The sequence below is a fragment of the Trichosurus vulpecula genome, chromosome 4 (genome assembly GCF_011100635.1).
Source record: "Trichosurus vulpecula isolate mTriVul1 chromosome 4, mTriVul1.pri, whole genome shotgun sequence".
Classification (NCBI taxonomy): Eukaryota; Metazoa; Chordata; class Mammalia; order Diprotodontia; family Phalangeridae; genus Trichosurus; species Trichosurus vulpecula.
Window position 1 is genome coordinate 167,310,079 of NC_050576.1, and position 17,597 is coordinate 167,327,675.

General features: G+C 36.5%; 1 protein-coding gene across 9 annotated transcripts in view; it reads left to right on the top strand.

The window, feature by feature from the left end:
* BCAS3 (BCAS3 microtubule associated cell migration factor) overlaps nucleotides 1–17,597 on the top strand; it is a 772,682-nt gene that overhangs the window by 248,404 nt on the left and 506,681 nt on the right. For all 9 annotated transcript variants that reach the window (XM_036754180.1, XM_036754172.1, XM_036754177.1 and 6 more), the window contains exon 14: nucleotides 8,768–8,901. In XM_036754180.1, coding sequence (XP_036610075.1) covers nucleotides 8,768–8,901 — 134 coding nt within the window. The remainder of the gene's footprint in view (nucleotides 1–8,767; nucleotides 8,902–17,597) is intronic.

Genomic DNA, 17,597 nt, shown 5'->3' on the forward strand with positions numbered 1-17,597 from the left:
CCCCTCTTTATGTCTCTGTCCCTTATAGTCTCAATGATGTTATAAACTCCCTGAAAATAGAGACCATGCCTTGTATTTTTTGTTTGCATCGTACTCCACAATGTCTTGCACAAAGTAGATACTCAATGAATTTTTGTTTATAGTAGAAGAATACAGGGTTAAAAGGCCTGTTGTGTGATCTTATGTGAGACATTTAATCTCTCTTGTCTAAACTGATATAAAGGGATTCCTTTTAACTAATGAGATGTTAGGTTTCTTCTAACTTTTAATATATGAATCTATAATGGATTGATTATGAAATTTCTCCATCTTAAAGTTTCACTGCTTTCCTATTTTTTTCTCTGCTCACAAGATTATTGATTTAGAGCGAGAAAGACCCATAGGTGCTATGTAGGCCAAGCCTTTTATTTCACAAATGAGGAAACTGAGGCCCAAGGAGGTTAAATGACTAGCTCAAAGTCATGCAGATGGCTGGTGTTGTTTAAACTTGGGTCCTCTGATTACAAATCTATTGTTTTTTTTCCACCATACCATACTTTCCAAATTTTATGTTATTTCTACCTGTCTGTACTTTCCTGTGGTTTATTAGAAAGTCACCCTTCCCTAAGTAGTGTTTATGAGACTAAGCCTCACTAGAGTCGACAAGTATCTTTTGTTGCTATTACCCCATGTCATGTTTTATTATTAACTACAGTTACTTATAGTTGACTTTAAGCCTCCTATCTAAGAACAAATAATGAAGGAGGTGGGCATAGATGTGGCCCACATACCATGGGTTTAGTCAGTTTTCAGATGAGATAGAAGAACAGATAAATTTTATCCTTTGTCCCTTTAGCCATATTTATTCTGCTTTCAGGGTGTTTGTCAGGGTTTGACCTTGATTAAGATTAAATGGCCCCTGTCCATTAGGGAGTTATCAAAATATCCCATAAGGTTTTGCTGCATGAAGCCCAAGTGATGATATTAACTGATGGTAGTCCTTTGTCCTATGTCTGTTTTTAAATATTCAAATTTGTTTTGACAGCTATATTAATTTTTTGTCACAGAACTCTGTGATGACTTTATTGTCTCAGGGATTTAAGTCTTTTCTCAAAGTCCTAGTTTCATTTCTGTGATTTGTCTATAAACAAAAAAAGGTATTCTTTTAATAGATCATTTAAAAATTATCCTTTATGTAATTATATTGTTGGAAATATTTGGCTAGACTGTATTTTTATAAATGTGTATATGTATGTATATATTCATGTATATACATACATACTTTATCTGAGTCATTTTGGAGGAAGCGTGGTAGGAGAACAGACTTGTAATACATTCAGAATCTTATTTTTGAAAGGAAATTTTCTGTTGCCACCTTAAACCAGAGATTACATGACTTGCATCTCACTTCTGTGTGTGTAATGAACAAATGCACAATTAGGTAGGTGTTATAAATAGGATGTGGTGGAAAGGCTTAACCTACTCAAGTTCCCTAAATTTTATAGCAAATGCCCAACAGAGATTTGCTACTCTTTAATTTTGACTTTGGGGCTAACCAGCTGACGCCTGGTTGTAAAGACTTATGTTCCTACAAGGTTGAAAAAGCCTTTGTATTTCATCTCCACTTCCCTTGTATTTTGGAGAACACTGTGTACCATGAGAAATTTTAGTCCCACCCTTTTGTTCTATTCTAATCTATCAAACTGAGGCAGAAAGAGAGAGAGAGAGGGAGGGAGGGGGGAGGGAGGAAAGGGGGGGGGAAGAGAGAGAGAGAGAGAGAGAGAGAGAGAGAGAGAGAGAGAGAGAGAGAGAGAGAGAGGAAGCTCCTAGATAAACATACAGCAGTGCCTAAACTCCTAATCACTCAAGGTTTCCGCTTCCAGGCCCTATAATTAGAAGTCCTTCTTTTCCTTGTATTCCCAGTTGACGCAAATGCTTTTTGTGGCTTGGCACCTCATTTGGGGCGTGGGTTTAGTTTATGGCCAGGCCAGAGTCTGGTTTAGTCTTCTGATACTGCAGAAATAGCTCTCAAGCCGCAGTTTACATCCGTACTACTTTTTCCTTTTATGTATATGTTCTGTGTATTTTTTAAGTCCTTTTCCTGAAAGAAGCTTATTGTTTCCCCCAGCAGAGTGCGTGAAAAAGAGGAAGTTATAAATTAAAAGAAAGCATATGTATTCTCAGGCCTACATGAAGCTTAAACCATTTCTTTTTGGAACTATTCTGGGAAAGGTTTAACTAACCTCCTCTGTGGATAAGCACTATCCATAATTAAGCCTTGATATACCTTTCATTTAATGGAAATGCAAATCAAAACTTGAAATCAGATTCATGGAAGATAATAGCTATGTTATCCCGCAAGTTCTTGCCGGACTATGCATTTGTAAGAATTTGAATTGGTTTATTAATGCCAGATTGAAAAACAAGCAGGAGAAACCTGAAGTTATTTTCATCTGTGCTTATACACATGTAAAACATACAACAAGGGAATATTATTTTAGGCTTGATAAGGGACTAGTGAGAATCTTCTCAGTTGATTGCTGTGAGGGAGACTGATACAGCTTGAAAAGAGTCCCAGTCAAGGTCATCTGTAGCTGATGAATTTTTGCAAAGGAATTAGACATGATTCACGTTTAGTTGATTCTCTTGTTGGTAATATATTTGCATTGTAGTCCTTTAAAACTACAGAAAATACTTTTGCGGAGAGACAATAAGAAACTCAATAGTTGAGTTGTAGCCATTAAAACCTGTTAGCTAGAAGTAGAAGAAGAAGTTGAAACATCGCTTTCAAAAAGTGAAGAGGCTGATATGGCAAACTTCACACACATGAAGGACAGTAAAGACAGGGAAGGGTGTTCTTTAGCATGGAATTCTATTGGAGCACATTTGGAGCATTTAGATAAGCATGGGCTTTTAGATAAAAAATGCAAAGAGAGGCATGCAGGGAAAGTTTTCTTTCCCTAAAATACAATCTCCTGGGCCCAGGCTGGAGTGATAGAGTTCATCTAATGAGATGCCTTGGCTTCAGAACAGTGACACAAAGCAGGATCCTGGATTAGCCATGCAAACAGCCAGATCAGATAGAGCTCATCTTTCTATTTTAATGCCAACTCCTGTCTTCCCGCAAATGCTGTATAATCTTTCACCCCTTTTCTTTTCAACAAGGAAGTTATTTTAAAAATTAAAGGGTGAGCAAAGGAGGAAAACATGATCAATGTGGAACAGAAAAGCATGTGGATCAGATTAAAGTCCCAGATATGTGGGCCCATATCAATGCATATTTTAACAAGGCAGATACTGTGTACATCTGACCTAATAACTGCACACCTCAGAGTCATGGTGTTTTAAAATGGTTAATTTGGAGTTCTGGCTTGCAGGTTTTCAAATCCAAGTGACTATTATGGTTTGAAAACTGCACAGTGGAGATGCCTTTAAACCATATTTCCCTGTGATGCTGTGTGGTTGGGTCTGAGGTACAAAACATGAATCAAGGGTTTCAGACAGTACAGAAGTACCTGGGCTTTCTGTGTTCACACTGGGGCCTTGAAACTTTGAGCATTCACCTTCAAGAGTGAGGTCTGTAAATCTCATTTTCATTGATTTTGCTTATGCTTTCACCTGCTCTCCAGGATGTCCATTTTAGGATCTCTTTTCTATCTCTTTAACCAATTATCTAGTTTTTACACCTACTCCACTTACTGTGGTATGAAGGCTGCCTTTACTTTGGATGTTGCTAGAATTGACATTTCACTAAGGGCGGCTAATGCTGCTAACTTTGTTATCATTGATTTGTTACCTGTTGACCAACTAAGACAAGGCAAAGAATAGTTTGCCTTTTGTAGTAGAAAGAGAGATGGATTGGGAGTCTGAATTCAGCTCAGATGATGCTACTCTAGATTTAGAACTGGAATGGACCCTAGAAGTCACTTGTGTCCTGGCCCTAATCCTTATTACCTGTGTGACTGTTTGTAAGTCACTTAACCTCTCTGGATCTCAGTTTTCTCATCAGTAAAATAAGTGGGTTTTGCTAATTGAAGTACTAGGTTGAATTCCCTTCCAGTTTTAAATCCTGTGATCCTTAGTATGATTTTTGAAGAGGAATATAGACCCATTAAGAAGGGAAAGGAGAATTTACAATTGAACAGGAAATGAAGGAAATTACCAAAAGCTATTTTCCCCTATTTTAGCCTAGCCAAACTGATAACACAGAGAAGTGAATGAATACTACAAAAATATAAAATACATAGATCAACAAAAGGAGATTCATTTTCATATGAATAATTTGACTTTTTTAAGTCTTTAAAATCAGGTTAATAGTTTATTGTGTTGTTGGATTTCCTCCTCCCACCCTGCCCTTCTTTTCCCCCAAGAATTATACAGAGCAAGGATTCTCACCAAGTAGCAACCTCACAGGCTAATGGCTTTTTTGTTGTTGTTTTAATAATGTTTTATTTTTTCCCCTGTTACTTATCAATAAATTTTTTAGCATTTTTATAAGATTTACAAAATTTTTCTCCCTCCCTCTTTTCCCTCCTCTCTTGTGAAAGTGGTAGGCAGTTTCATATAGTTTATACATGTGCTATCATGTAAAGAATATTTCTATATTAGTCACATTTGGGAAAGAGGAAACAGATTTAAAAAACACGAGGAAGAATAAAGTAAGTGAAAAAATATGCTCCAGTCTACATTCAGAGTCCTTCAGTTCTTTTTCTGGATATGGATAGCATTTTCCTTTGTGAGTTCTTTGTACTTGTCATGGATCATTGTGTTGCTGAGAAGAGCTCAGTCATTCATGATTGATTGTCACACAATGTTGCTGATACTCTGTTCAATGTTTTCCTGGTTCTTCTCATTTCACTTTGCATCTGTCTGTACAAGTCTTTTCAGGATTTTCTGAAATCTGCCTGTTCATCATTTCTTATTGCACAATAGCATTCCATTACATTCATATGCCACAGCTTGTTCAGCCATTCCTCAATTGATGGGCATTTCCTCAGTTTCCAATATTTTGCCACCATGAAAAGGGCTGTTATGGGTATTTTTGCACATGTAGGTCCTTTTCTCTTTTTTATGATCTCTTTGGGATACAGCCCTAGTAGTGGTATTACTATATCAAAAGGTATGCCCAGTTTCATTGCCCTTTGGGCACAATTCAAATTATTCTCCAGAATGGTTGGCTCAGTTTACAACTCCACCAACCACACATCGGTGTCCCAATTTTCCCACATCCTCGCCAACATTTATCATTTTCCTTTTTTGTCATATTAGCCAATCTGATAGGTGTGAGATGATATCTCAGAGTTGTTTTAATTTACATTTCTCTAATCAAAGGTGATTAAGAGCACTTCTTCATATGCTTATAGATAGCTTTGATTTCTTCATCTGAAAACTGACTGTTCATATCCTTTGACCATTTCTCAATTGGGGAATGGCTTGTATTCCTATAAATTTGACTCAGTTCTCTATTTATTTGAAAAATAAGGCCTTTGTCAGAGACACTTGCTGTAAAGATTGTTTCCCATCTTTCTGCTTCCCTTCTAATCTTGGTTGTATTGGTTTTGTTTGTACAAAAGGTTTTTAATTTAATATAATCAAAATTATCTATTTTACATTTTGTTTGGTCATGAATTCTTCCCCTTCCTGTAGATCTGACAAGTATACTATTCCTTGCTCTTCTAATTTGCTTATGGTATTGCCCTTTATTTCCAAATCATGCACCCATTTTGACCTTATCTTGGTGTATGGTGTGAGATGTTGGTCTATACCTACTTTGTGTCTTATTGTTTTCCAGTTTTCCCAATTGTTTTTGTCAGATAGTGAGTTCTTATCCCAAAAGCTGGGGTCTTTGGGTTTATCAAACACTAGGTTACTAAGGTCGTTGACTACTGTGTCTTGTGTAACTGATGTATTCCACTGATCCACCACTCTATTTCTTAGCCAGTACCAAATAGTTTTGATGATTACTGCTTCATAATATAGTTTGAGATCTGGTATTGCTAAGCCACCTTCCTTTGTATTTTTCTTCCATTAATTCCCTTGATATTTTTGACCTTTTTATCTTCTGGATGAATTTTGTTATTGTTTTTTCTAGCTCTATAAAATTTTTTTTGTTTGATTGATATGGCACTGAAAAGTAATTTAATTTAGGTAGAATTGTTATTTTTTATTTTATTAGCTCGGCCTACTCATGAGCAATTGATATTTTTCCAGTTGTTTAGATCTGAATTTGTGTCAAAAGTGTTTTATAATTGTGTTCTTATAGTTCCTGGGTTTGTCTTGGCAGGTATCATGTATAGTTCATAGTTACTTTAAATGGACTTTCTCTTTCTGTCTCTTTTGGCTGGGCTTTATTGGTCATATAAAGAAATGCTGATGATTTACGTGTGCTTATTTTATATCCTGCGATTTTGTTAACGTTGTTAATTATTTTAAGTAATTTTTAAGTTAAGTAATTTTTTGGTTGTAGCTCTAGGGTTCTTTAAGTATACCATCATAGCATCGGAAAATGATTCCTCATTGCCTGTTCTGATTCCTTCAATTTCTTTTTCTTATCATTGCTATAGCTAACATTTCTAGTTCTATATTGAATAATGGTGATGATAATGGACATCCTTGCTTCATCCCTGATCTTATTGGGAAGCCATTACAGATAAAGCTTGCCTGATGGTTTTAGATAATTACTGCTTCTTATTTTAAGGAATGCTCCCATTATTCCTATGCCCTCTAGTGCTTCTAATAGGATTGGGTGCTGTATTTTGTCAGGAGATTTTTCAACATCTATTGAGACAATTACATGATTTCTGTTGGTTTTGTTATTGATATGGTCAGTTATATTGATAGTTTTCCTCATGTTGAACCAACTTGCATTCCTGGCATAAATCCCACCTCGTCATAGTATATAATCCTTGTGATATAGTGCTGTATTTTGTTCAGAATTTTTGCATTGATATTCATTAGGGAGATTGGTCTGTAATTTTTTTTTCTCTATTTTAGCTCCTCCTGATTTAGGTATTAGCACCATATTTGTGTCATAAAAGGAGTTTGGTAGGACTGGAAAGGCTTTTTCATGTTAAATTTGGTAGTTTCCCACATCTAAGAAGTAATCTATATTAAAGTCTTGTGCTTTTTATATATTTTGTAAACAGGATTGGTTACCAACCAGTTGAAACCCTAGATAAATGATAAGAGAGTATAGCACCTAGCTGCCCTCAGTGGGTTCAGATCATTAGGCACAGGGAAAATCCATTCCAGGGTAGATGTGATTATTGAGTTTAGTTATCAGTATTGTTATCAAAAAGCAAAATGGGGTGTTTCAAAACCTAATGGATTGCCACTCACTAGAGTTCTTCAAGTAAGGTATCTTGACCCTTGTCAGGGAGGTTGGAGAGGTTGTTTTTAGGCTTTCATTTTCTTTACTTTCTTTTTTTAAAAGGTCAGCTGTGTCTCTGGTCTGAATGATTTGGATTAAGTGGCTGTCAAGGTATTCTGTTCTGAGATTCCATGATTCAATGCACTTTTCACTTCCCTCATCCCTACTTCCCACCCCCATCCAACTGAAGTTCTTAAGTCATTTAAAAGAAACCCCCAAGCTCTGACTTCGAAAATTGCAGCAATGTCCATGCCTTCTAATGTACCTTTTAACAACTGCTCAAATAGCCTGGTTTCCCCTTCAAGCTTATTTAAACATCCTAGTGTTCTAGAAGTGAGGTAATTTATAACATTACTTTGATAAGCAAGGTAATACTGATTTGCTGTAAATAAGAATGACTGTCAAGTCAAGAATGACTGTATTTTCTACAATCTTCTCAAGTTCAGCCGTAAAGGCAGACTTTATAGAAGCAAAGTGCTCCCTTCTTGTATAAACAGTTGGAGAACTGACCTGAAGAGACCTTCTCATAAATGCCCTGAAACCTGATTATAGGTTGATATAGAAAAGGGGAGGGATGGGGAGAGAAGCAAAAATTTTTTCTAGCATTTCTACATATTTTTGAGCTCTATGCCCCATTTTGGCTTCATACACTATAAGCTACCTTCTTTTAAGTTCACACTCTGAATTGGCTAATCTCTGGGGTTACACATGATTTATGATAGCAGGTCTTGCCTTCATTAAAAGCAGGCCTTCTGAGTTCCAGTAAGAAGATGTTACTGAGATAATTTTAGATAAGTTGATTGTCTTAGTTCTATCATCCAGCCATAACCACTTTCTGTACTGTGCATTCATGGGACCTGACTATATCCCTATGGAATTGGGAATGAGTTTAAGATGGTATTTCAGAAAGCAAAATAACACCTTTACCAGCACTGGTCTATGCTATAAGGATTTTTGCCCACATCATTTTACTGCACCTAAAATTCTTTTGCCACTTGAAATAAATATAATAACCCTTTTGCCAATCCATTTTCATCCTTTTGATTTCCTTCCAGTTCTTTTTACCTTTATTCATTACTACTATTTTCATGTTCCTCTCCTGTCACTTCAGAAGAAATACTTTCCCTCAGACAGCTTTTTAAGGTTCATATCCCTCTAGGGAAGATATTTCTTCTCCACAAGGTTGTATTGCTGATCTTTGTTAAGTATTTGCCATAGTTTCTGCCAGTTATTATTGATGGACGTAGCATGTAGACTTTGAGCTCCCATAAGGAATGTCATATAGTTTTCAGTGTATGTCCTGGAAAATTTCTAACCCTGACAAGAGTAAATTCTTCATAATGAAAGATTATTTGTTAAAAAAGGAAATATCTCTATGGACAAGACCTTATGTTTTCCCCTGTGACTTTTGTCTTCCAGGTATGCTTCTTGTCACAACAGACACCCTTGGTCACGATTTTCATGTCTTCCAAATCCTGACCCATCCGTGGTCTTCATCACAAAGTGCTGTCCATCATTTATACACCCTTCATAGGGGAGAGACTGAAGCCAAAGTAAGTCATGTCTTTGTTCTTAATGTGGTCTTCCTGGTTTGCCTCCATGCTGTCAATCATATCATAGTGGAATTAAATGTGGATTTCAGTAAGGAAATGCCGTCTTTTGTGATGGAACTGTAAGATGTTTTTTGGAGAAAAGTTTTGTTCCTATATTACATTCCTACCAGAGGGCTCCAAAGCTATGGTTTTACTAAACCTTTTTCCTTCAAGTTTCTTCACTTAGAAGAGTATCAGAGCCTTATCTAAAACCCAGTCCTTTTTGTTTCATACTAGTATCTAAGACAAAATGTGGCTAAGAAAAAAAAGAAAAAACTATACCTGAGAATATGTTACCCCCTTTTGGAGAACATTCTCAAATGTAAAAGGGAACTCTAACATTATGAAATTATTAAAGACATTTAGAATTACCATGAAGAAAGATTGTCTTTATATTATTAGTAGTAAAGTTAGAAGTCTTCCCCTTCACTAAGTACAGCTCTCTGATCCCAACATTATAGTGAACCCTAACTCAAGCTTTCTGAATTGCCAATAAAGTGTGTTACATGGGAATCTTTATGGAATTCTCCTCATATTTTCCCCCCTGCTTTTCCTTTCCTACTATCATAGTTCAGAAAGATCTATTGATACAATAGCTACAGATGTGTACTGTGGCTTGGAGGTTTTCCCTCAGTTCTTTTTTTTTTGATTCTGTCAGATGAATTGGGAAATCTGTTTTCGCATTTACCATGTTTCCCAAACTATCACCATTGAGCATTTTATCCAAACCAGCTTCCCTGGGGAGAGTGAGAAACTGGATAGTGGAATTCCAACCACTACAAACATTACTTTTTATTTAATTTCTCCTAATGCTCTATCAAGTGAATTAATAACTATATTCATAGTTTATATCCACTAGAATTAAGCTCAGTAAATATTCATGGGCTCATGTACATGGCTTTTCCTTTGTCTCACCAGCTCATCTTTTTTCCTCTCATGTAGGAAGTAGATAAATAGCAATTGTATCAAAACATGTCATTAAAACTTATAAAGGTAGAGATCATATCCTAAATTTCTTTTGCACTTGTAACATAGCTGGTCAAAAATCAAGTTGCAGTACTGTTTCCGTGCCTTCTGTTTTGAACTCAAGTTCAATATGTCACTTGGACAGTGATTGCTACTATTTTTAGTGGAGCCAAAACATATAATGTTATTAAGACTTCCCTCTCTAATTGCAGAGGAGTTCATAATTCACTACAGGTTTTTATAGAGGACTTTCCTTTGCTTCAGTGTGTCCAGAGATGGGTGACAGGGTCATAAAGGACTTTGACTCCATTTCATATGAGTCTCAGTTGAAGTTCTTGAGGATTTTTAGCCTGTAGATGAAAGGAATTTTGGCAAATGTGACAGCTTTCAACAAGGATGAGAATGACAGACCTAGACTTGCCCTTTTCGGCTTCCTTGGACAGAACCAGGCGCACTGGTCAAAGTTTCAAGGAGGCAAATTTAGGCTTGATTTTAGGAAAACCTTATCAATTAGAACTGTTGACAAGTATATTGGGCTACCTTGGAAAGAGTGGTTTACCTCTCCATGGAGGTTTTTAAGCAAAGGCTGAAATCTGCTAAGGAGGATTCCTCTTATCATCAGTTGTATTCAATGGCCACTGCCTTTCCTTCCATGTCTGACAATATGTGATGCCATGCATCAGTGAAACATTTCCTAATGACTACTTATTTTTTTTTATGGACATTGAAGGGTTGGAAATTATATTAATTTCCAAGTAGGTGAATGGACACTTAGTTACTAAGAGGTAGTTCTTTTGTAATAAGGAACATGTTTTAAATTAAGTTTGAAATGATAGGAACTAGAATTGTGATTTTGTTGATATGGACAATTCTAGCTAGCACCATCTTTCTGAGAACCTTAGAACATTGCCCAAAGCACCGAGAGATTAGGTGACTTCCTTGAATCACAAACCATCCTATGTCAGAGGCAGGGCTTGAAACAGGAGCCTTTCTGACTCAGCAGCGATGGCAATGCCATCATTGCCTCTCTCTATATAAAATGAGGTAGAAAAAAATTACACTTTCAGCAGTAATATTTTGGAATGGAATGAAAGGAATAATTAAGGTAAGTGCAAGATGCTTGACTTGACTTATTTACAAAACTTAAAAGAATGAGTAAATCCTCCTACTATTTGGTAGTCTTTGATGAGCTCTCTTTTTTCTGAATTCTTGTAGCTTGTTTGTCCTTCATTTTTTTTATTAGATTTTTTATTTTTAGTTTACAACACTCAGTTCCACAAGTTTTTAAGTTCCAAATTTTCTTCCCCCTCCCCCCCCAGACGGTATGGAATCCGATATATGTTCTACATATACCTTTGCAGTAAACTTACTTACACAGTAGTCAAGTTGTAAAGAAGAATTATGACCAATGGAGTGAATCATGAGAGAGAAGAAACAAAACCAAAAAAGAAGAGAAAAAAAGAGAGCAAATAGTTTGCTTCAATCTGTATTCAGACTCCATAGTTCTTTCTCTGGATATAGTTAGTTCTTTCCATCATGAGTCCTTTGGAGTTGTCTTTGAACCTTTTATTGCTGAGAAGAGCCAAGTCTATCAAAGTTAGTCATCACAGAAGCAATGTGGCTGTGGTTGTATACAATGTTATCCTGGTTCTGCTCCCCTCACTTAGCATCAGATCATGTAGGTCTTTCCAGGTTATTATGAAATCTGTGTGTTCCTCATTTCTTATAGCACAGTACTTTCCATTACATTCATATACCACAACTTACTTAGCCATTCCCCAATTGATGGTCATCCCCTTGATTTCCAATTCTTTGCTACCACAAAAAGAGCTGCTATAAATATTTTTGTACATATGGGTCCCTTTCCCACTTGTGTGATCTCTTTGGGAAACAGCCCTAGAAGTGGTATTGCTGGGTCAAAGGGTATGCACATTTTTATAGCCCTTTGGGCATAGTTCCAAATTGCTCTCCAGAATGGCCGAATCCATTCACAACTCCACCAACAATGTAACAGTGTTCCAATTTTCCCACATCCTCTCCAGCATTTATCATTTTCCTGTTTTGTCATGTTAGCCAATCTGATAGGAGAGATATGGTACCTAAGAGTTGTTTTGATTTGCATTTCTCTAATCAATAGTGATTTAGAGCATTTTTTCATATGCCTATAGATAGCTTTAATTTCTTCCTCTGAAAATTGCCTGTTCATATCCTTTGACCATTTCTCAATTGGGGAGTTTGTCCTTCATTTTCAAAGAGAACCAATAACATGACAGGTGATGTCTTGACTGGAGTGTGAATTAGATTTAAGTGAGGCAGAGTTGCATAAAATCTTCAGCCTTACTCTTCCTGAGTCATCTGAAGTCCAATGGCAGGACAAAAGTCAAGATGATTGGCAGTGGCCCAGGTTGCAGTGGATGACGCTGGCATCTTCGATGTGTGACCAAGCTCTGAGTGCTCCACAGCTCCTGCTTCAGCCACCTTCAAGATCTTTGGAACAAATTGTTCTCATCTGCCCATTCTGCCAAGAGACATCTTCACATGCTTGGGGTAGATATCACCTAACTCACTGACATGTTTGAGGCCTTTTAGTTTCTCTCACTTGGGTTAGCTCCTCTGCTGAGATGGTTTGCCAGACTGTGGCCGCTGCACATCCTATAGCTTCTTGGAGCCATAGATGAGAGTTGTGTGAATGAGGTGGATGAACAGCCCTGAAAAGGATTCAGCAAGCCCTCACACCAGTGGTGCTAGTCCCTCTGAACATGCCAATTCCTATAGCATACATTATCTGTACCACACATTACACATTCTTTTACACTGTTATTTGTCTTTCTGTATGTATACCTTATCTCTCTAACTTGTTTGTAATGCTTTTGAATCCTGGCTAGTTGTTTGGATCCCCTGTTCCTATGCTTTACATATCTTCCGTGTATCAGCGAGTGTAAAATGGGAATACCAACTATATTCCCATTTTATAGCTCAAAAAACTAAGGGTTTGATCAGCTATGTAATTTGGCCACTGAGTTAAGACTTTGTTACAGTCTCCTAACCACAAAACCTCAAAATGCAAGCACCCGGACTTGGCCATCATGAAAATTAATTTTTCACAACTTTCCTCCTGAAAATCCTTTTAGACTCAGATAGGAAATTAACAAGTGATATGTATCATATATTTAGAAATACTTGCAGCACATGATCTACTTGCTTTCTTATTTCTTTACAATCAAGTTATTCTAGATTTAGCTGAAACTTTTGAGGGTGCTTTAATCAGGCTGCAAAAATCAAATATGTGGATCTAATTATGTTGAATTAAGTTGTTTTGTGGTCTGTGACTTGGGATATCATCTGCATCTGACAACAATTTCCCTTATAAAGCACATATGTAGTAAAAAAAATATTCCTTGTTTTCAGCAGTTAAGTCATATGTGGTAGAAACCTTATGGGTACTCTTAACATTATTGTAGTATTATTCAACTTCAATAAAGTGTCTCATTGAAAGCAAGGTTCTCTTTGAACATAAGATGCCTAGCAGAATTACTCTTGAAAGAAATATAAATCAGATAAATGTCTAACAGTTAAACAGTATTTCTCTGAAAGTATCAGAACAGTCCAGCCAAATGAAACACAATTAGTACCTTTAATTGCCAGAAGAGAAAAGAAAGAAGTCCTGCTGGTTTGTAGGGTTGCTAAATTGAAACCATTTGATAGTCACATGATTTCTTTCAGCTTTAAGGAAGTACCCTGTAGTATGTTCACAGCTTTGTGGTGAGAAGTATACATGTATATTTTAAAAAGCATGTTTTCAAGTCTCTCTCTCAAGTCACTCTTGAGTTCTGGAAACTGAATTCATTCAAGCCCAGTTTTGCTGGATTGGTGATGTGAAGGGAATGAATGACCTTAGGATACTAGAGTCACTAATGGAGGGAAGAAGGGAAAGGAGGAGAGAGAGATGGAGAGGGAGAGGAGAGGAGAGAAGAGAAACATGCATTCTGAAGGTAGGGAACATGTTATCTTTTGTCTTTGCGTAGTTAGTCTCTAGCACAGGACATTGGTCCAACAAGAAAATAGAGGTCTTAGGACAGGATGCATTTATTTGAAAGATCAGGATCTAATGAGGTTGTTCAGTTTAAGAGAGCCATCATTGTGTATGAGAGTTTTAAGAAATGGAGCAGCAAACTGATAGGCCCCACTAGCACCAGCGAGAGGTAGCTAAATGGCAAAGTGAATAGAGTGCTGGAGGTGGAGTTAGGAAAACATGAGTTCAAATCTGGTGTCAGACACCTAAACTACGTTTGCCTCAGTTTGCTAATGAGAATAATAATAGCACCTGTCTCCCAAGGTAGTTTGGAGGATTAAATTAAGTATTTGTAAAGTGCACAGTACAGTGCCTGGTACATAGTAAGCCCTTAATAAATGCTGATTTCCCTCCTTCCTTACATTGAGCAGCAGTTGCATTCTTTAAACAGAGTTCTAAAATGTGACTTGCCACAATATGTTAGAGGTTGATTATCTTTAGTGAAAAGATTTACTGCCAGATTTCTCTAGATATTGAATGAATGAATGAATGAAGCATTTAAAGCACTTGTTATGTCCAAAGTACTGTGCTAAGGGATGGGAATGCAAAGAGAAAAATAAGGTAGTCTCTGCTGTCAAAGACCTCACATTTTAATGGGAGAGATAACATGTGGAAAGTTTCAGCTGCAAGTTAGAAGGAAGAGTCCCATGGAGAAATTTTAAATGCCTTTTTCAATGTCATTTCCATAGTTAGAATCATATTTTTCTCTTACCTTCCTTCTCACTTTTGATATATGTAAGTTATGCATACATATAGCACATGCAAGGGCAATACAAACAACAAAGTAAATGGTGGAGTTTTTATTTTTGTTCTTGGATACCTAATTTCATGTGCAACATCTTCAATTTGACTCCAGTGGCTCAGTGACAGCTCACCTTTATATATGATTTTAGGGTTTAGGCACCATGGACAGAGTATTAATCTTGACATCATGCAACCTGAGTTCAGTTCTCTTCTCTGCCACCTACTCTCAGTGTGACCTTGGTAAAATTGCTGAACTTTTCTAGTCCTCATATGTAAATGGGGGATTGTATTTGATAATGTCTTAAGATCCTCTCCAGCTCTATATTTTTCTAGAACACTTTTAAAAAAACAATAACTCAATGAAAAACCTTGGTATTTGTGATACATACATGCATATATACAGAGTATGCCAAAAGTCTTAATGCAGATTTAAACTATTAAGTCTTAAATCTGCATTGAGACTTTTGAGATCTCCTGTATAAGTTGGTTTAACTTATAGGTCAGATTCACATAAGAATTGTAGAATTCACATTTCTAATAGCTAAGAATATGATATTTCATACATAGATTGTTTTGCTTTATAAACTATAAGAATACGTGTGTTTTTTTTTGTGTGTGTGTACATACAGAGAGAGAAGAAAGGGAGAGAAGAGGAGACGGGAACAGGAGGGAAGTGAAGGAGAGAAATAGAGACCTGACAGAGAGGAAAAAAAAGAACAGTTAGGGACAGAGAGATTGAGTGAGAAATACCGAGAGAATTCCACTTGTTGATTCATTGACAATGCTGGTTTAATTGAGCTTGAATTTTTAAATATAAATATCATTTTCTTAACTTTTTCTTCCCCTTCCTTATTTATGTAAACTAGCCACTGCTGTGGTTCCTATTAATTATTGACCAACCAGGTGAACTTGCTTGAGGTGGCCCACACACTGAAATGTTTCCTTACCTTTATCTTTATGCCACTCCAGATCTGGAGATTTGGAGATCTGCATTAAAGGGCATGTGTAAATTGTGTTATGTCTAAAAAGCCTGAATATACTTAGTGAACTTTCATTGAATGTCATTATTCTCTGAACTGGTCTATCTGATATTTTAAATTTTGGAACAAATAATAATCATAATTCATCACAGAAAATATAAAAGGAAAAAACCCAACATACATTTTTAAGACGTGAACTTCCTAAGTGACATGAAACATCTCGTGCACTTCTCTTGTGTAGTGCTTCAAGTGAGAGGGTATATTGTCTATTCCCCAAAATTTTTGAAACTTAGATAACATAATACAATTTCTGTTATTGTTTTTTCTAGCTCTGTAAAATAATTTTTGGTAGTTTAGTTGGTATGGCACTGAATAAGTAAATTAATTTAGGTAGAAGTGTCATTTTTATTATATTTATTATATTTTTATTATATTAGTTCAGCCTACCCATGAGCGACTGATATTTTCCCAATTATTTAGATCTGACTTTGTGTGAAAAGTGTTTTGTAATTGTGTTCATATAGTTCTTGGGTTTGTTTTGCCAGATGGATTCCCAAATATTTTATAATGTCTACAGTAACTTTAAATGAAATTTCCCTTTCTATCTCTTGCTGTTGGGCTTTGTTAGTTATATGTAGAAATGTTGATGATTTGTGTGGGTTTAACATAGTACAATTCCTATTAACTTTTGCAGCCAACAGGAGCCTTCAACGAACTATTTATTAAAAATAACTCTTAGTAGAAGCAAATCCTAACAAAAACATGGTAGATTTTCGACAAATTCAAATCACCAAATATTTATTATTTATTGTGTGCTAAGCCATTGTGCTTGGTCCTAGCATACAAAGAAAATAAGGAAACAGTCCCTAATCTTAAGGAGTTTACAGGACTGGGGGGAATAGAACATCTACATAACTCCATAAGTCCATAGGCTAGACAGGATAATTTCTAGAGGAGAAGAGATGGTTAATAACCAATGAACTCAGGAAAGGCTTCTTGTAAGAGGTGGTCCCTGAGATTTGCTTTGAATGAAGCTGAGGATTCTTTGAAGCAGAGGTATGGAGGAAGTGCCTTCCAGACATAGGGAACATGTACTATTGCAAAGGTACATGGGCAGAAATGTCATGTGCAGGGAAAAGATGGCTGGCAAGTTTGCCTGGAATGTGGTGTGTGAAAAGGATGATACATATGAATTAGACTGGAAAGGTAAAGCCAGAGTGAATTGTAGAGGTCTTTAAATGCTAGACTCAGGAATTTCCTTCTTTTCCTTGTAGTATTGGGAAGTCATTGAATATTTTTTAATAGGAGGGTGACACAATAAATCATTCAGTATGCATTTATTAATCACTATATGCCAGGCAACTCTGCTTAGTATTGGGGATACAAATACAAAAAGAACTAGTCTTCCTCTCAGGTAGCTTATATTTTAATGAGGGAAGATGGCACTTATAGTGGAGTGGTGACCAGAAAAGGGAATCATGGACTTGGTGAATTGATATATAGGATATTCAATTGGCAACCACTTTCTAGAAACATTAACAGTGTTGGTTTGATTATTGTTCCAAGAACAAGAACAAGAGATGGAAAGGTGGGAGAGAATGACAACATGATGGCCTGTGACTTAGATGGGATGAGAAGTGGAAACATGGTCTGAGCCCTAAAGTTAAGTGCACTAGTTTGCTTCATTCAATCATAAATCAATAAGGCTGGCTACTTAGAGTGAAAATTCCCTGGATTAGCTTCTCCAAGAACTAGGGCGGCATAGATTCTTGGTGTTCATAATACAGAGATTCAGGTCTAGGTTGATATAGGTGGTGAGAAGCAGCACAATATCACTAGTCAGTTGTACTTCATGGAAACACAACCTGGAGGTGGGAAGTGAGCTCCCTGTCCCT